Here is a 21,622-nt window from a genome sequence, read left to right as displayed (position 1 = left end):
AACTCAAAGTCAGATGATTAGAAACCTTAATTATATCTTCAAAATTATTTCCACTTTGCCATATATAAACTAATAGTATGGTATCCTGTCATATTGATAGGTTCTATTGGCTCTTGATGGAAGGAAATTATACAAGGCATGTACACTTGGAGGTGGAACTTTTGAGAGCCATCTTAAAATTCTGCCCATCACAAGAATTATTTCGAGCATACTTTTATTCCTTGTTCACCAAAGTGTTAAAAATGAGTTGATTATAATTTTATTCCTGAGGAATTTATTACTTAATAGATGCATGGTAAAGTATCAAATTGGTTATCAAAAGAATACTTCCCTTTATTTAATGCTGAAGCAATATGAAATACACTGAGTACTTTATGTTGCATTATTCACATTCTACTAATTTCATCCTTTACTGCATGTGTTATATTTGGTTAAGTAGAGAAATTTCCAAATAAGGCCTAATCTGAAAGTATCTTCCCATTGGGCAAAATGATAGACATGGTGAAAATTGTTACAATGAGTAATATTTCCTGCTTATCAAAGTTCAGGTATTGGCTATTAACTGTTTACTATCAATACTGAATCGACTGTGCTAGTTGTTTGCTTTCATTGTCTTTTGGTTTCTTCCCTTGAATGTTACAACCAAAGATTTAGGTAGATAGAAAGTAGCCTATATAACACATATCTGGGTAGCACAGCCATTTGCTTATCACATTTCTTTGCTTGGTAAAGAGTATGTGAAAAGTTTTAAAAATGTATGAGAATTTTTTGACAGGTAGTTAAAATAATACCATAACTAGATATTAGTGAAGCCCTGAAAAGACATTGAATACAGATCCCTCTTTTGAACAAATTCATTTATTAAAAATCAATTTTGAAAGAGTTAGATTTAATGTATATCAAGAAGAGACTGCAGTAGACACAAGAGTTTCCTCTTGTGTTTGCTTTATAATTCTTCATGGTATGACATTTTACAAAAATATGAACAAGTCACTACACTAAAATATATAATCCAGGAACTTTTAATGTTGTTCTTGTTTAAGGGTTCTTCCTATCTTTGTTAACTTTTTTTTTTATAATCTAAAACACTAGATTAATGGTACAACTACTTAAAAATCATAAATTACTGATACTAACACAATCACCCAAAATCTTGCTATATTTATTGCTTGAAGTAGGGCAATATTTTCAAAATGTTTACACAAGTTAGGAGACTTCCCTCAGAATGTTTAAGAAATCTGCTCTATACATATTTGAAAAAAGGAATTTCACTTTTTCCTAATTATAGTGAAATTAAAACTTCCTTTTAAAGATATCTGTGACCACTGGCATGATGAAGGAATGTCTTTATGTCTTTATAGTCTTGTAAAGTAACACTTTATGGTCACATGAAGTAATTTTTGGTTAATAAGTGCCAAGGCAGCAGCAAAGCGTCTGTTACATGAAGTCTGAAATCACTGTAAAACATTTATTAACATTTTAATGGATAGCCTTAATATTTTCATAAAGACAACGTGTTTATTCCTTCATATTATGTTTTAATTATTATTAAAATATCTAGATGTTTTATTTTCTAGTGGAACCATTAAAGCAAAGGTAAAAATATTCAAAAGGACCTAAATAAGTACACTATTCATTTTACTAGGTATATTAGTTTATTTGGGCTGCCATAATAAAATACCCCAGAATAGGTAGCTTTACAACAGAGATTTATGTTTTCACAGTTCTGGAAATCCAAGATCAAGACACCAACAGGGTTGGTTTCCTCTCTCTTTAGCTTAGAGGTGACCCCTCTCTTGCTGCCTTTTCAAGTGGTCCTCCCTCTGTACGTGTGAGCCTCCATGTCTGTGTGTGTCCTAATGTCCACTTCTTATAAGGACTCCAATCAGATTAGATTAGGATCTGCCCTCATGGCCTTATTTACAGTCACATTTTAGCACAGCTGGCAGTTAGGGCTTCAGCATTTGGATTTTGAAGGGACACAGTTCAGCCTGCAAAAGTAGGTATGAAAAGTGTGGAGACAAATGATGAACATACTTTTTCTTATATAAGCATTTACCAAAAATGTTGTATTGGGAGATACATGCCTCTGTTGTCATGGAAATTTTAACTACAATTTGAAAACTAAGAAACCCATTGCTAAGTAAACTTCAGAAGTAACAAGAAATCATTAAGAAAAGTACAAATATCAGGGAAACAACAGAAGATAGAATACTTCATACTAACAACCATGGAATACAACAAAGGTGGTTCTCACATGAATTTTGTCTATTTATATGATGTCACCACTGCAGAACACAAAGAAAACACATCTCTATACTTCTTCTGAGATATTAAAATTTTAAAAACTTTATTAGTGAATTAATAAAAATAAAATTTGAATTGATAAGTAGAACCCCTCAAGGAGAAAAGATAAATATTTTCATAACTTTTTTCCTTTAGAAGATCTATTACATAGAAAAACCTCTTTGGAATCTCATTAAGAACAAAAATATAAAATTTGACCAGCATAAGAATATGAAAGTAGACTGTCCCGTAGAAACAAAATAAGAACACTGCCTGCAGCAAATTTGATAACCTAAAAAAATGGTGATCTTTTATCAAACTATCAGAATTGATACACAAATTAGGAAAAGGATTAAAGCTTTCACTGTCTGATGGTTTCATAGCAAATATTGAGAATATGTATAAAAAGCATTCGGCATTGTACCTGGTGCATAAAAAGCACTCAATTAACATTCGTTATTATTTTTGCAAAGAATAGGTAACAAATGACCAGCATAATCCACGATTTACTCATATCATGTTCTCACATACTTCTCATTTTGCCCTTTGCAATAGTATAAAAATTATCCTAAATGTAAGAGAATTAATTTTTCAATGGGCAGTCATTATTTTTGTAAGAAAAGGTATGTCACTGGCTTTCTTTCCAATAAGATGATTTGCACTTTTGACTTAGAAGTGTGTTGTTCCTGTTAATAATCCAAACATTGCTTAAAGAGCTCTATCTTTCAAATGAAGTTCAAAAGTATATCTTTTGCAAATTATTTCTTGTGTTATATACTTAGCTTGACAAACTAGGGGTTTAACTGCTTTTTAAAAAGTTCTAAAATAAGTAAACTAGTATAATCTAAGTAGGCAAAACTTTCTCCCTGTCAACATTTGGGATTTTATTAAATTGGGAAGTCAGAGGAAAGTTTAACTGGAATTCAAAATTGTTGAATTACCATGATAATCTTAGTGTATAAAGAGAAATAAATATGGAAAATAAGTGTAAATCAAATTATACTTCATGGAAAAGAGTAGCCAAAAATAAATAAAAAACATGTAAACCTTGTAATATATGAATTCACTTATATCTTCCTTTATGGAGTAGATGTGTTCCAGTTATTTTGGTTATAAATAGCTTAATTTCTTCTGACATTAATTATGAAATCAGAGATGCTTTTCTGCAGAGAATAACTCCCATTAGACAAATTTGGAAAATGTGGCTAGAAAGAACAAGCAACGATGAATACCTCAAGAGCAAGCTGTGTGTTGTGGAATGCCAGTTGTGCAGTTTCCTGGGAGTTGTAACTTACTTAATTGTTAAGTCTTCATTTCTAGAAGTTTGAATGCTTTGCTGTGATATATAGATTATGAAATTTCCCTTTAGGCATCATCCAATCCCTGAGTTGTCACTTATACTAATTAGGTTATCTCACTAAATGCAAAAAATATGTATCTTCTACCATAGTTGTTTCTTTTCTTTCAAAAAAAAAAATTAATTTATTTGACAGATAGAGAGAGAGTGAGAAGCAGGCTCCCCGCTAAGCAGGGAGCCCAATGCAGGGTTCTCTCCCAGGACCCTGGGATCATGACCTGAACCAAAGGCAGACACTTAACTGACTGAGCCACCCAGGCGCCCCTACCATAGTTGTTTCTAACTACTGTTTTCTTGAGAACAAGAAATTCCATAGCAGAGATCACAAGTTTGTGTCTCTCAGATCAAAATCTAGAAGAGTGTTGTAATATGTATGCCCCAGATATTTAGCCAATTTGCAAAGTTGGAACTGAAATTAGGGAAACGCTGAATATTTTTCTTCTCTTGATACTCTGAATCTCTGAAATGATCAGTTTATATGCCTAGATCATAAAAATTTAGCAGGCATTGAGGAGCATATGTTTCCTTTTAAATAGGACACAGGCTTTCCAATTTACTACATATTCAAAAATTATTTGGCTCATACCACTTCACCCACTTATGTTAACTGAGAATGATGGACATTTAAGCTTGTGACCCCTCCTTTAAGCCAGTGTTGAAGAACTCACTATTTTGCATTAACTAAAAAGGGATGAAAAGAATTTCTACTTAATTCTTGGTAATTGTGTATTGCTTCTCTGATCATTTACTGACTGCTTGTTACATGCAGATTCTGTGCCAGGCAGTAGCAACAAGGATAAAGTTAAATTATATAAATTTTCTGGCCTAGAGGAGTTTGTAATGTAGTAATAGAGACAGATATATAAAGAGGAAATACTCTGGTAGATGCACCCTCAGGATGCAGTTGGAACACAAAGGAAGAATATCTAATGGAGTTAGCAGGGAGACAATCTGGGAGATACTGTGTCTTGAAGGATAACAAAACCGCACTTGAGAAAATGGAGAAATCCTTAAATCAATCTCTAAGATTTTCATCATTTGATCTAGTTTTAATTCCCTGGTGTTAAAAATTTTTGTATACAAATTCTAACACTGCATTTTAATTCCATAAAAACTGCTATTTTATCATGTAAATTAAGTCATTTCAATTTGTTTCTGTATCATAATAAATGTAAATGCCGGTGTAACACAAAACCCTATAGATATATAGAACAGTACAGATATCCCAGGAAGTTACCCTGGCCTTTTCATATTTGAAACTCTCCACATATCTCCCAGAAATGACTACTGTTTTAAAGTTCTTAAAAAGGGGCACCTGGGTGGCTCAGTCATTAAGCGTCTGCCTTCGGCTCAGGGCGTGATCCCAGAGTCCTGGGTTCAAGCCCCACATCAGGCTCCTCTGCTGGGAGCCTGCTTCTTTCTCTCCCACTCCCCCTGCCTGTGTTCCCTCTCTCACTGGCTCTCTCTCTCTCTCTCTCAAATAAATAAATAAAATCTTAAAAAAAAATAAAGTTCTTAAAAAAATCAATGAAGGTCTTTTCTACCACATATTAGATTTGTTTACTCGAAAATTTCATACAAATAGAATAATACACTATTCCCTATTGTATAAAAGATCTTTTGCTCAGTACTGCTTTCTGTTTCTGAAAAACATCCCTGTTGTTTTATGTATCAATAGGCCATTCATGTTTACTGCCACATAGTATTCCAGTGAAAAATTTATCACAGTATATAATCTATTCTAGTAATAGACTCTTAGACTGTTTTATCTGTTACGAAAAAGTTACCATGAACATTTATGTACATGTCTTTTTGTGAACATATTTTCCTACCCTTGGATACCTATACAGGAGTGGAATTTCTATATAGGTGTATGTTTATTTTTATAACAAAGAGACCTAATGTTTTTCAAAATGATTGCTTACAAAGGATTCTGTTTGTTTCTTTTATCTGAAAATTTGCTTCACTATATAAATAAATGATTATTTTGGCCATATTCAGAACTCAGAATTGGCAGGTGTTTGTTTTGTTTTTTACATGGTTGATATTTTAAAAATTACCCACTATCTTCTAGCCCCCATAGTTTTAGGTAAGAAGTTACAAAAAGTACCGTAAAGCTTAGCCACATTCTAACATATTCAACATGTTTCAGGTGCGGTTTCCAACATGGAGGCAATATATCTACGTCTAAACCCTCTAACTAATACCCTTTTAAAAACATTTTACTTTGCAGTTACTTTAAAGTAACAGGAAGCTGTGAATATATTACAGAGAGATCATATGTACTCATCACCCAGTTTTTCCCACTGATACCATCCAATGATAGTACTATATCAAAATCAAGAAATTGATAACGGGAAAATATATGTGTGGAGTTCCCTTCACTTATCACATGTGTAGATTCCTGTAACCACTGGCAGAATCAAGTACAGAAACATTCTATTGCTCCAAAGATAGATAAAATCAAGATAAATAATGTATTTTACACATTTGAGTGAAGTGTAGAAAACTTACCTTTCTGTAAATCTCTTTCCCTCCTCTGTTTGTAATTGCCTTAAACTTCTATGTAGCATACAATGAGACCCACATAGGACAGTGTTGTACCTTTTGCTTCAGACATAATTTAAGAATCTGAACAGAGAGGAAGCCTGTTGAATTTACCCATATAGTTGTCCTTTCCATTGTACAATCTTTCTTGATATTTCAAGATTCTTTTATAATTTCCTTTTTGTTTAAAAAACTTCTTAAGCTTTTTTAAGATTAGATCTGCCAGTAACAAATTCTCTTAGTTTTCCTGAACTTGATAATGTCTTTATTTCTTCTTAATTCTTGAAAGATAATTTTGATTGACATATGATTTGAGGTTAACAGTTGCTTTATTTCAACACTTAAAATTTGTATACCACTTCGTTCTAGTCTCTATGACTTCTGATGAGAAACTTACTGTTGTGTGGATGTTTCTGCCTCTTTGGAAAAGATGTTTTATTCATTGCTTTCAAGATGTTTCTTTGTCTTTCACATTTTGAACTATGGTTAGGCTGTATCTTGGCATGGATTTATTTGGAATTATCCTATTTAGTGTTCATTCAGTTTCACCAACCTGCATAAATATTTTACCAAATTTGTAAAATGTTCTACCACTGTTTCTTTAAATATTTTTCTAACCTTGTCTTTCTCCTCTCCTCTGTGACTCTGATGACACAAAAGATATATCTTTGATTGTAGTCCCACAGGCCCCAGTTCATTTTTTTTTTTTAAATTCTATTTTCTCTCTGTTATTCAGTTTGGGCAATCTCTATTTTTCTGTCCTCAGGTTCAGTTCAAGTTCACTTAAAGATTATGTTCTCTGTTCTTTCCATTCTCCTGTTGAACCCATTCACTGAGCTTTTTTAAAAATTTCACTTACTATATTTTTCAGTTCTAAAATCTCTTTTTTTTAGTGTTTTCTATTTTTCTGCTGGGACTGTTTTTTCATTTGTTTCAAGCATATTTGTTATTGCTCATTGAAGAATTTTTGTATGGCAGTTTTAAACTCCTTTTCAGATTATTCCAACATTTGTGTCATCTTGGTGTTAGCATTTAAATACATTTCCATGATTTTTAAATGTATCCTGGAGATTTGGTGTAATGTACGATGAGAGTTAAAAAAATTAAAAAAAAACCATATTTTGTTTTTTATTAAAAAAATATTTAAAAATATTTTGTTATAGCTGGCCTCCTCTAACCACTGTGCTAGTGGGGGAAGGTGGGCTCTATGTCAGTATTGCCAGGTAGGGGTAAATGTCCAGGTTCCCCACACAGTTTCTTACAGCTGTAGAGAAGTGGGATATTGGACTCTCTATTAGGCCTCCTCTGACATCTTTTTGGCTAAGAGTGGGAGAATTGCATCATTCCCACTGGGCAAGGTTCTCAGTCTAATTTTCCATTTAACTTTTGCTGACCAGATTGGGGGTGGATCCATAGTCCTTAGATTATTTACTCTGTAAAAATTTTATGTCTTTCTGGGTTACCACTCTCCTGATCTTTAACTAGAAAGCAGATTTTCTTTAGGGCTATTTTTGTCTGTTCCTGTTGGCATTTCAGGGTAGATGGGTTCTGCAGTGCGCAATCTAGGGAATACAAGGTAAAAGAAAATCCAGAGAACTCAACAGGTTGTTATTTAGGTCCTAAGGTCCCTAGTTTATCTGTCTTCTCTACACCTTTCAATTTTTGAGTCTTTGTTTTATAACTAATGTCCAGCATTTTTAACTGTCCTTGGCAGGATTAACAGGGTGAATTGCATCTACTCTGTCTTTGTCCAGAACCAGGTGCAGATGGTGCTTGAACAATATGGGTTTGACTGTGCATTTGAGTAAGTGGTCTCTTTAAGAGGTTGCAAGTTCACTTTGTCAGAGACAGTTCTTCACTAATCAGCTTACTTGGGTTTCTGGATGTATCTTCTGATAATGTTCTTGGGAAGATGGGACTGCTAAAAGGGTCTATTTTAGGGGAAGGCAACTGCTGAGCTCTGAGGTCATGTGTTGGGGGTGGCACTGGCTAAGAACAGTTAGATAGGGTTGCTGGCTTGGTTACATGCCTAAGTGAAGCTGTAAGACAGGCTTCCTAGTTGCCTGGATTCCCTGGTTAGGATTTCGAGATGTTTGGGACTGATCCTATACTCAACAATAGGTGGGACTATGAATTAGCTTCCCTGGAAAGGCAGCAGGACTGGACCCAGGGCCTCACAGATCGTTGTTTGGGGACCTTAATCAGGCAAGAGTGTACATTGAATATTCTGGTCAGATGAGGACACCAGTTTTGACCTGCAAACAGGGGAGGCCATGATTGTGTCGTTTACTCAAATACTACTGTAAGCAGGGCTATTGGATGGGCTGTACATCTTCCCATGTGCTCTAGTAAGATTCCCTGATTGGGTGGGCTGAAGGCTGTATGCAGCAATAATGGGCTATGAATTAGTTTCTCTGACTGGGAAGCTAATGGGAGAAGCAGCCCCAAGGCCACTAATAGTGCTCTTTGTGGTCTTGACTCAAGGCAGTCTATGCCCCATATCCCTACCTGGAACTTGGCCACTGGTTTTGCTCTGGGGGCAATCAGCTCTGCCTATCTGCCTCTTGGTGCTAGAGTTCTTGGATCACACATCTTCCTTGTGTTCTTGCCAGCCTTTCCTGTCAGATGGGGATGGGGACCATAGTTTGTAGCATGTAGGGCTATGTCTCTAACTTTTCCCGGGGCAGGGCTGTAAGGGCCCACTTCAGGCTACTCCCAAATTTTCCCAAACAGGTTTTCTGGTTGGGAAGGGTTGAGAGCCACGATCCACAGCAGGTGGGGCTATGACTCAGCTCTTCACTTGGACATAGACCAGGCTCCCAGGCAAACAGAACTCCCAATTTGGGAAACCAAATTTGGCAGACCTGCCCCTTGTTGAATTCTCTGGTCAGACTATGCATCTGACTTGGTTCTACAAGTAAGCAAAACCACTTATTAGAACTACTACCTGGGTTCTGCAAGTAGGTACAAGATGGGAGTGCTGGTTCTTGGAGGCTCCTCCCCACTTCTCTGACTCAGTCATACTCGAGGCAGTTGAGCACTGTAAATTCCTGTGATTCCTTTAGGGTGAAAGCAGAGTAGGGCCCAAGTTCTAGAATTCTCTCAATGCTGTCTTCTCTATGATTAGTTGTTAGTAATTCTTGTGAGGTGGTTGAAGTCAGGAATGACTGATGTTACTATCTGGATGATGTCACTCTTCTAGATCCTCTTAAAATATCCCTTGTCTCTTCCTCTTCTTCAACACCCAAATCCTACCTTATCCATCACTAATTCTATTTTGCCTCTTAAATATTTCTTGATTCTGTGCCTCTCTCCCCTTCTTTCTATCTCCTTATGTCAAATTGCCATTGTCAGTCACCTGAGCTAATTTAGAGCTTCCTAACTATTTCCTCTAATGCTCCCTTCTCCTCAGACATTACATTTTGTATACTGAAAACAGAATTTTCCAAAACACAAATCTGATCTTATTGATTCTGTACTCTGTCCATGGCTCAAAATACTCCAGTGTCTTCCTATTACCATAATATAAAGTAGTCAGTCTTTAAGTGGTCCCCAGTCTGGTCATGATGTCACCTTTCTACATCACCTCAAACAGCTAATCACTCTCTCTCACTTCCTTCAATATACCATATACCTGAGGGCCTTTTAATATTCTATTCTTTCTGATTAGAATTGTCTCCCCACACTACCCATCCTCTAATAATACTTGTATGATAAATATTAATCCTGACTCTTGGTTCCAGCTTAGGTCATGATCTCATGGGTCATGGATTGAGCCATACGTCGGGCTCTGCACTGTTTGAAGATTCTCTCCCTCTGCCCCTCCCCCCACTCATGTACACTCTCTGTCTCTCTCTCAAATCTTAAAAAAGAAGAAAAGAAATAGGGGTGCCTGGGTGGCTTAGTCGTTAAGCGTCTGCCTTCAGCTGGGGTCATAATCCCAGGGTCCTGGAATGGAGCCCTGTGTCAGGCTCCCTGCGCAGCAGGAAGCCTGCTTCTCCCTCTCCCACTCCTCCTGCTGGTGTTCCCTCTCTCTCTCTCTCTCTGTCAAATAAATAAATAAAATCTTTAAAAAAATAATAATTCTACACGTATTATAGTAATATAATATAGTGCTTGCAATATCCAGTAAAATGTTTCAATAAATTAAATATTCAACATAAAGACATTTTTAAAGTGTTGAAACTTTTTTTAAGGAGAAAAAATTGTAATTTTCAATCTGATTTGCACTGTGATAATAATCTACTTTAATTAGGTCAAATGCAACCTAGTTATCACTGCTTGGAAATTTATAATTTTTAAGAAAGTTCATTTTGATTGAATTATATTTTACTGTTAATTTATGTTACCTAATACTTTTCTGTGTATTTAATTTACTTACCACCCCTGTGGCTAACTTATTTTATTCATGAAGAAAACTTTAGTGGTCAAATTCTTTTAGTAACGTAGGTAAAAATGTTCAAAAGTACAGCATATGTTTAATTTATGATTTAAGGAGAGAGCCAAATTGAAAGGAAATGTTGATTTGTCTGTATTTTCTAACTATTGTTAATGAATGGATCATTTAAAATACATACCTATATATTTATTTCTGACAAAAATTAATATTTATATTAATTTTACATATTGAAGATTCACGATGTATTTGCTATAGACCATGTTTTGTGGAAGCGTTAAACAAGTTTATGGAAGCTGTGTTGCTGATCCACAGTTTCCAAATAGTTAAAGACAATTTTAGAATAACTAAGAAATATAGGACAATTTGCATTTACAAAGCTGTTTTCTGGCAGGCATCCCAGAGTGCTGTGTATAATCAAATAAAATCACAATTAATGGTTAGTACCAAAATTCCAGTTCAAACATATCAAGCAAAATCACAAATAACAGTTAGTGCCAAAATGCCAAATTAAGCAGATGGACTCTGTTTCTAGATTTCTTTAAAAAATGAGTGGGATTTGCCACTTTAATGGTAACCAACATGCTATTTAAGTCCTAGAATCATTTTTTTTTCAGAAAACTTTTATTCTAAACTATGTGTAAGTATTTTTTATTTATTTATTTATTTTTAGTCTTTGTGTATGTCTGTGCCCAATCCACTGGAACAGTCCTATCTTTATAATCGTGTGTCTGGAATAATAGAGCATTTTAAACTACAGGTCTTCTATTTTAATTACAAACAACTTTTAGTCAAATGATACTAAATAAGAGGCAGGAGGGAAAAAGCTAACTCGTATACCCGTATTCTTCTCTAACTCCTGTCTCAAAATCTTCTGATATGTACATTGTCCCTTAGCACCACAATATAATTTGCCATTCTTAAAACTTATCCTAATTCTAGGGCACCTGGATGGCTCAGTCAGTTGAGCATCTGACTTTTGATTTTGGCTCAGGTCATGATCTCAGGGTCATCCATCAAGCCCTGCAGTGGGATCTGTGCTCAGCATGGAGTCAGCTTGGGATTCTTTCCCTCTTCCTCTGCCCCCGCCCCGCACCTCCACACCCCGCTTGTGAGTGCCTGGACTCACTCGCTCTCTCTCAAATATATAAATAAATTCTTTTAAAGAACTTATCTCAGTCTTAAAATTAAGTTAATTTCCCCCCCTTTCTCATTTTAGATTTTTAGTTACTTATCTAGGCTCAAAATACTCCTTGAGTCCCAAATAAAATTAGTTTCTCCTTTTTGTGTGTATCACAAAGAATTTATTCTTCTTGTTTTATTCTTTTTTTAGTCAGAGTTAATTAATTACATAGTTACCACTTACAATAAGCCATTTTTGTGAGCACTTTTAAAAAGCTTTCATTATTTTTTACCAACTTTAGTTTTATATTGCAATTATTTTCTAATTTCAGTAACATTGCTTTCCATTTGTTTAAAACTATTTTAAAATGAAAGAGCAATATAATATGTATTCATAATCTTAATTCCCAAATATAACTTTTACTCATGTAGTGTTTTTTTACTCTCTCCCTTCTCCTTGACTATTTATTTTAGATTATTCCATGAGCATAATTTTGAATATTATCTTTCACTGCCGTACTTTTATTGGGTAAGGTAACGGTTAAGCTGCTATAAAAATTACGCTCTAAAATAAGGTATTGGTAAAAGTTATTTCTCTCTTAATGAATAGCCTGAGCATGGGGCATTTAGACTGCTAGGCCAGGTCTATTCTTAAAAAGTCATTCAGAAACACAGTTGCTTCCATTTTGGGGTCTGTCATCACTTAAGTTTCTGTTGTTACTTATTTGGTTAAAACTTGGTATCTTCCATGTCTATGTTTTTGCTTATGGTAAGGGGAAATAAAGGAATTTTGAGAAAGCAATTTATTTTTAAACAGGTGAGAGGAAAGTTGCACATAGGTTTGTTCTTCATGTATTCAACATGTGCAAAGGTAGTCCATGGAACCTTCTAGCTGGGAAATAATAAACTTCATTTGGAAGATCATATGCTTGGGAAAAAGAAACAGATATTGAGGGGACAATTGGCATTTTGTCACATACCTCATTAAAACTGTAAAAAAAAAATGTGTTCAATGCCTAATATTTAACTTTATGCATTTACCCATGATGTAATTCAAACTCGTTAGACACATAAATTTCCTGTTTCAGGCTGAAAAATGAGGCTTCAGTACTTTTTTTTTTTTTTGTCATTAGTATTTTCTGTACTTTTTAATTTTTTTCTCAGTATAGTTTCCTCAAAGTGTCATCATTATATTAAGGTGTCCAAATACTGTTGGGTTTTCCATAATATTGTCACTGTGTAATCTAAGGAAGTCAGCCATTGATTGTAGTAGTAGGTATTTATCCAAAGGATACAAAAATGCTAATTCAGAGGGATACATGCACCCCGTTGTTCATAGAAGCATTATTTACAATAGCCAAATTATGGAAACAACCCATTGACTAATGAATGGATAAAGATGTGGCCTGTATAGATCTGTAATGGAATATTACTCAGCCATAAAAAAGAATGAAAGCTTGCCATTTACAATGACATGGATGGAGCTAGAGAGTATTATGCTAAGTGGAATAGTTCGGTCAGAGAAAGACAAATACCATCTGATTTCACTCATATGTGGAATTTAAGTAACATTGGGGGGGGGACAATGACATTGACATTATTTAGGTGCATCTCACAGATTTTAATATATAGTACTTTCTTTGTCATTCAGTTCTAAGTAGCTTATAATTTCCCTCATGATTTTCTGTTTAACCCAAGTGTTATTCATTTATTTAAATAAGACAAGACTTTCAATCAAACTCTAAAATGGAAATCTAAAGCCATTTTACTTGTTTTCTCTAGGGAGAATGAGTCAAGGGGGGAGGAGAGAAAAAGAGAGAGGGACAAACCAAGAAACAGAGTCTTAACTATAGGGAATAAACTAATAGTTGCCAGAGGGGAAGTGGGTGGGAGGATGGTTAAATAGGTGAAGGGGTTAACAAGGGCACTTATCCCGATGAGCACTGGGTGTGGTATGGAAGTGCTGAATTACTATATTGTACACCTGAAACTAATATTGCACTGTATGTTAACGTAACATAGTGTTACGTTAAATGTCAATGATCTGCCAATTGACATGACACTTAAATTATGTTAAATAAAAACTTTAAAAAATCTTGAAAACTTAAAAAAAACTTAAAAACTTAAAAAGAAAGTCATGTTAGTTTATATCTTATTTTTATCAGTTCTACAGAAAATTTACATGGTTAGCACTGTAATCATGTTATTAGTTAAAATGTTAGTACTGTCAGTATTTGTTAGGAGATGATACTCCATAGATTTCTCAGATTTCTAGCCTTCTTATGAACAGAAACCCTGGCTGACTTTTTTTCAGACCATGTTTTCAAGGATATTTGCACAGTGAACACCCGTGGAAAATAGAAATGGCGTATTTCAGGGACAGAGGACAGGTTTGCTTACAACTTTGGAATACGGAGATAGTATCTTTGTCAGAACAAAAGCAGACATGTTTACTGCCTGGTATAGTAAAGATGGTGGTGTCTCTCTCTAGAGCAAAGTTTCAGACAGGCTTAATGCTGATCATAAAAGATTCAGGTTCTCTATGGGGAGTTCCTCTTTTGTGATGCAGGTTCCAATTTTCTTCTTTTATGTTTATAAATAAACATAGTTTATTTATTTTTTTTAAGATTTTATTTATTTATTTTATTTATTTGACAGAGAGAGAGACAGCCAGTGAGAGAGGGAACACAAGCAGGGGGAGTGGGAGAGGAAGAAGCAGGCTCCCAGCAGAGCAGGGAACCTGATGCGGGGCTCGATCCCAGACGCTTAACGACTGAGCCACCCAGGCGCCCCAGTTTAATTTTTTTTAATTTTCTTTTTTTAACATTTATTCTCTCAAGTTGCTGGTTCTTGCCCTTCCTTTTGATGGAATTTCTGTGAACAGATAAAATGCATTATTTCTTTATGTGATGCAATTATATGATATTGTGGGTATATAGATTCATATGTATAAAACATAGTGGAGTCCTGAATGGAGAATATATTTTAATTTGTTTTTCTGAGATCATTACTTGGTTGGACTAGACAAACTATGTGTACTCTCTGGGCCTTTCTTAATGGAAGTAAAGTAAACTTTATGTGTTGATAAAAGTTTTACCTAATTATTAGAGGTTTAAAAACGTGGTGCCTAATTTATAAATAATTATACAAGACATGTCATTAATCATGCTGTTAAATAATTAGCACCACCAGTGAATATTTTCAGATGGAAAATGCTAAAATCATTTAGTGTTCTTCAATTTATAATTACAGCTAGATTAAAAACACTGCAAATGTTTACTGTATTGATTATCTGCTCTCTTATTTAGTTTGCTGATTGTATTTTTTGGGCTACATTTAAAATTTAATGCTTGTGTTAGAAGTTAATGTTTTTTTTTTCTGAAAATGCATGAAAGGGAGAAATTTTTATGTTGATTAAATTAAGGGGAGTATTTTGTGAAGTCTTTATTTTGTTTGTATTGTGTAGGCAAACATATATATTATTTCTAGGAATTCAAATATTCTATACTCAGTGTGCTATCTAAATACGTTTATAGTCCCAACATTCTTTTGTAAAGAAATCTGTTAGATTACTGAATACTTTTTTTCCCACTGAATGACTTAAGTAGAACTGTGTTGAGTGGCATTATCACATTCCCACGTACAACAGAATTTACTTAAATTCTGATGATTCTAGAATTAGAAATGTTAGTATACAGCAGAATTTTATATTGTGTCAAGTTTCCCCTGGCATAGTGTTTCTTCTTCTATCAACTGCCAAGACCAGGTGCATAGCTAATAGTCTTAAATTAGGATTCTCCAGAGTGATGGATCACAATTCATACTCTTACTATAATCCAAAACAGCCTCAGGACAACAGCTTTCAGTGGGGTGCCACCTGTTAGCTGAAAGGTATAAGTTGAGAGAACCCAATCCAGCTCCTAGCAGGGGCTTCCTGAGCACCAGGCTCTTTGGAACAGCAGCACTTTTTCATTAGCTGACATGCTGGGCTACACCAGTAGGAGAGAAAATTTGGCATAATAAATGATAGCTTCCAGCTCTAAAATGTCCCAAGGCTCTGGAATATGTCCATTACTAGTACTTCTATACTTGACTGTCTGCATAGGAATCTTAAGAAGTGCTTCATGTAAATAATTATTTGTGAGCCCTCCCCAGACTTATCAGTGGAATAGGCTCAGAACTGTGTATTTTAACACTCCTTCTTGTGTTGCTGATTGTCAGCCAGACGCCTGTCCAATAACTGGCCCTTGGAAACCATATGCAACAGCGCATTAGATGTGATGGAAAATTCAGGCAGCCTATGGGGATCCAAGTCTAACTCTGGCTAGAAATCAGAAACTTGTCAAGCCTAATAAAAATTGACACAAGAGACCATGATGACCTTTTTTGTTTATTGTTGTTACTAATAATTCTCAAGTTTTGCTTCATTATTTCTAAGATTACTTCTATCTTCTAAGATAGAAGTAAATTGAGGATATTGTGCTAAGAGTCTTGTTGCCGATGAACGTAGAAAAGTTGAAGCCACAGAGAACAGTGGCAGAATAACTCATAAGGTAAGTCACACCTTTTAGATGAAAGAGTAAATGAATGTACCTAAGGAACAGCATAAAATTTTGTTTCTCAAAGCCTGCTATACTTAGGAGAGCTGTAAAAAATTGTTGATTTTTCAACATCTCATCAGACTATCTGATTCACAAACTTGAGTCAGGTATAGGAATCAATAGTTTCTAATCTCACCAAGTATTCTCATGCTTTAAATTATAAAGCTATTGTAGACAGCCTGCAGATGCAGCACAGGCTCCCACCAAATGTGATTCAGATGTAGAGACTCATGAAGCCACATACACAGCAATATGTGGGGATGAAAAGTTTTCTTTTCCTTTCTTTCTTTTTTTCCTTCTCTCTCTCTCTCTCTTTTTTTTTTTTTTTTTTACAAAATGTGCAAATATATTTAGGTAGTAATTCAAAAATTGTAGAAGGTTTAATATCTTTTCTTTTTTCTCTTTTTTTCTTATGTTCAATTAGCCAACGTATAGTATATCATTGTTTTTTGATGTAGTGTTCAACAATTCATTAGTTGCATATAATACCGAGTGCTCATCACAGCATGTGCCCTCCTTAATATCCATCACCTGGTTACCCCATCCTCCCACCCCCCCTCCCTTCTGGAACCCTCAGTTTGTCTCCTAGAGTCCAGAGTCTTTCATGATTTGCCTCCCTCTGTGATTTCTTCCCATTCAGTTTTCCCTCCCTTTCCCTATGGTTCTCTGTGCTATTTCTTGTATTCCACATATGAGTGAAACCGTATGATAACTGTCTTTCTCTGCTTGACTTATTTCATTTAGCATAATCCCCTCCAGTTCCATCCATGTTGATGCAAATGGTAGGTATTCATCCTTTCTGATGGCTGAATATTATTTCATTGTATATCTTCTTTATCTGTTGAAGGGCATTTCAGCTCCTTCCACAGTTTGTCTATTGTGGACATTGCTGCTATGAACATTGGGGTGCATGTGCTCTTTCTTTAATAGGGCTTTTCTGGGGAGAGACGGGCCAGCCTCCCAAGCTGGTCCAAAAATGACCTGAGAGAATAAGGAAAGGAGTCTAGACTGGCTTGGAATTTTTCTTCTTAACAGATGTGGCAAGATGAGGGTTTCTGTACCTGAGGAGGGGCTTGCATGGTTTGAACTTCCCACGTGTGTCAAAGGAGGGAGCACCCAGTTTTATTTTGTTTTATTTTTAAGATTTTATTTATTTGAGAGAGAGAAAGAACATGGGGGAGGCAGAGGGAGAGAGAGAGGCAGACTCTCTGCTGAGCAGGGAGCCCAACGGCGGCGGGGGAGGGGGCTTGATCCCAGGACCTGAGATCATGACCTGAGCTGAAGGCAGATGCTTAACTGACTGAGCCACCCAGGCTTTTTTATGAGCTTTCTCAGGTGTGAGGCAGAAGGGGAGCAGGGAGGAGAGAGGCTTAAAAGCTGTCAGCAAACATCAAAAACTTGAGTCAGACTCTTTATTACTAAAGTGTTAGTCTATACTATTAAACAATCAAAATATAAATAATAGACCTATATTCTTAAATTATATTAGTAAAATTAAAATGGAACTGTATAAGGCATGCATCATTCTATTTGAAATATATAAAATGGAAAAAGGCGGTTGAATTAAGCCCCAAATAAAGTGTGTTTATCAGTGACCCTTTTGGAACATTTTCCATTATTTTAAAGTCAAGATTAATGTGTTGCAAGGAATACTATGACCCTTAGGTTTTGCCACAACTTAGACAAATGACCCTCTGCATTTGTCTAGTATGTTAAAGCTTTTCTTCTACTAGTGGTAGAGGAGGATGGATTCTCTGAGATTTTATAGATTGACAACATCTTATCTTAGGCATGCATACATGCTTCATGAAAGTAGAGAAGGCAATTTACCCTCCACTGTGACTATTTATTTGCTTTTTAATTGGCTTGGGCTAGTTTTGTGCAAGAAACCATTAAATCATACTTGAATACAAAGGAGATATATGATGGGTGAGAGTATCTGTGTTGGTAATTTCTAAGTAAATAAATTAAACCTATTCAAACACTGCACAGAGCATTTACAGGAACAATTAAGTTCTTGGTCAGTGCTGTTTTCTGAAGATGTACAAGGTTTGTGTGGTTATATTAACAAAGGATTGTTCCTTCAGTCAAGATACCCTTTACATTTAGCTATCAATGTAAATGTCACTATGATTTACTGCAGATTGATATAATCAAGAGAAGTAATACATATATTATTTGTTAGACCTGTGGGTATTAAAGTAAAGACAAAAAGTTACAACACCTCAAAATAAGTGCAAGTTCCATTTTTCTTTTGTATCTGGGTTGGATAGATATGAAATATACACAATTATCCTGTGTGACAAATTTCTAAAAACTATTGAGTCCGAATCACATTATTTCTTATTAGTATACCACGGACTTTTAATGAATCACAGTCTTCCATCTGGAAATGATTTGTAACTTTTCTGAATGTAACACATAAAAGGAACATCTAACTCAGTCATAAATGCTTATATATCTTCATGCACAGATGGCCCATGAGGTCCCCTTTGCTTCCAATATTACATATAAGATTATGGACATGATTCTGATAAAGTGAATGTTTCACCAGTTCAGAATTTAGGGAAAATCTTACCTAAAGATCATGAGAAACTCCTTTCTCCTTGCCAAATTGAATTGTGTGTGTGTGTGTGTGAGAGAGAGAGAGAGAGAGAGAGAGAGAGACAGAGAGAGAAATCAGTTAGTGAAAGGTTGAGAAAACCAGATGACAGTCATTGATTCAACTTTTTTCACCAAAGCTGCTTCTACTTTTTACTAGACATAGCATTTAGTAATGATCATACTTTACCCACCCTATTTTGTCAATTCCTTCCTCTTGTGTTGTTCCCCATTACCCAGTTATTCATAGGTTTGAACAGACGATCCGTATCACAACCTGTTTTAGAAGTTCAAACTCTGTGGAAAAGACTCTTCAGTTCCTTGCTTTCCTTGTGGAAAATGAACTCCTTTTATATGACCAACTTAATTCAATTAATTACATCCATTTACAACTCTTCTCATTTACTCTATTGCAAGGTGACTTCCTGAAGATATACTAAAATCAAGAGAAACTGAATTTAAGACAACAAAATGAAAATGGTTTTATAAAATATGCTTACACTCTTCCATCTTTAAAATTTATTTTTAAAAATCTCCTTAGGAAAACAATAGCTCAAGCTTTGCATTAGAATAGAACATTAAGAAGCACAATTATAAAAGGTTCCCTTGATTTATGTAACCTTTTTATGTAAATTAACTAGACATGGCATAGTTGCAAGTACTCATAAATAAACATTTTTATCTACATTTAATACTTTTTAAGGAATCAGTGAATTAATAATTGTGTATTTTGTCATGTGTCCAATAATGTTTATAATTTAGTACATTTTCAAATTTTGTTGAATGGATGAATGAATGGGTGAATATTCCATGTCAGGCACTGAACTCAGTACCTTACTGCATTATAATTCAGTTAATCTTTGTTAAATGTGCAAGCAAAGTACTGACGCTATAATTTAACTCCTGCAAAAATTTAAAGATTTTATTGCTTAAAGATTTCAGTGATTTATTTGAGGTTAAATAGTAATAAAAGAGGATAAAGAAGTATAGTTTGTTAAGCCAGACTCAAAAATAATTTTGTTTATATTTCCCCTCATTGGTTGCAATGTCCAATAAATGCTTATTAAGTTAGTGCACATTTTATAATTTCAAATTATGGGACAAGAAATGACTCAGTAGTGTATGAGACCTGAAATCAACATAATTTCCTTTATTAACCAATACTGGGACCAGATATACTCTTTCTCTATGATAAACAGTACTGATTTTAAGGAAAAATAGAGTAGTTACTTGTTGCTATAAAAAAAGATTGCAAAGCAACTAATGTAGATTACTTATCAAGACTAATTCATCAAATTGTCTCATCAATACTTGCTTCTAGACTCTAACCGTGTTATGTCTACTGATCTAAAGCTATTAAGTCATAAATGTTGTCCAAGCCCACTTAGGTCCCTGTCTTGGTCTCTACCCAAGACCATCCAGCAAAGGCCCTACAATACTAAATATATCCTTCTCTGCCTTTTCCCATCTGAGAGACTGCTAACATTTTGCCAAAGCAGTGGTCATCCTGAGTGCGACAGTTCTAATAATGTTGGCTTTGTTTTGATCAGCATTTTTTTCTGGGGCTTCTTGGAAAGATTTGACAACCAATATGTAGCCTAATAATATTAATTAGCAGGAATCTCTTCAAAGAAAAAGCATATGGCATCGAAGAATAATTACTAATAAAAATATAATAAGAATGAATATTTTAGGAGTGTATTAAAAGTTACAGGGTATGCTCTAGTTAGATCTAGACAGGATAGTTATTTCAAAGAAGCATTTAGATACAAATTTTTATTTATCTCCTTCCACCTTTCTTTATTCTCCTTATGCTTCCAGATGGCCATTTCAGGGAAATAAATTTGTATCTTAATAGCAGGATAGCCTTTTGTTCCTCAAAATAAATGTGTATGAGGGGCGCCTGGGTGGCTCAGGTCATGATCTCAGGGTCCTGAGAGTGAGTTCCGCATCAGGATCCCTTCTTAACGGGGAATCTGCTTCTCCCTCTGACTCTCCCTCCCCCTCTGCTAATGCTCTCTCTCCCTCTCTCTCTTGCTCTCAAATAAATAAATCTTGAAAAAATGTATATGAAAAATAGAAAATCATTAAAGAGATTTTGGAATGAAGCAATTTACTTTAATATTATGCTCCTCTTCAGTAAAGTGGATATAATAGTAATGAACTTATGATTATGTTAAGGATTATATAAGATTAGGTGAGGTACTTTACATAAATTCATTATATCTGGCACAAAGGAGACAATCAAGGAATATAATACTTCTAGTTTAAAATTGAAACAATTTCAAAATCAAATTGGGTAAAAATGGTAAACCAATTTTTGGATGGACATTACCTCCCATGATCTTAGGCACAAATTCATTCAAAGTAATACATTTTTGTAAACCTAGACTAAACCCTTCCAAAGAAATTCTGTGAAAATAAAATTTGATTTTATTTTACTAAAATGATTATATTTGGACATTTTTATTGCAAAATTTAATTATTGTCCTGTTCATATTTACCACAATTAGAAGAAGTAAAAACCGTATTTTACCTCACTCCTATTTACTGGCCATCAGTATCCATAAATATATTTTTTTGTGGAATAATATCACACCAACCATACTTCCTTCCTCTTACATCAAAAATTACTCAGAAGAAAGGTAGCTGTGTCTTGACAGGTTTAACAAGATGTCATACAGCTACTGGAAAAAAATTATTTGTGCATTT

General features: G+C 34.8%; 1 protein-coding gene across 1 annotated transcript in view; it reads left to right on the top strand.

The window, feature by feature from the left end:
- The window catches only part of EYS (eyes shut homolog), a 1,466,842-nt gene that overhangs the window by 267,353 nt on the left and 1,177,867 nt on the right, over positions 1-21,622 (top strand). The window contains 1 exon segment of the mRNA XM_008684895.2: positions 11,122-11,137. Within this exon segment, the coding sequence (XP_008683117.2) occupies positions 11,122-11,137 (16 nt within the window).

The sequence above is a fragment of the Ursus maritimus genome, unplaced genomic scaffold, assembly GCF_017311325.1.
Source record: "Ursus maritimus isolate PB19 unplaced genomic scaffold, ASM1731132v1 scaffold_29, whole genome shotgun sequence".
NCBI classification, from domain to species: Eukaryota; Metazoa; Chordata; class Mammalia; order Carnivora; family Ursidae; genus Ursus; species Ursus maritimus.
The sequence above is the reverse complement of the archived record's forward strand: the minus strand, read 5'-3'. Positions and strand labels throughout refer to the sequence as shown.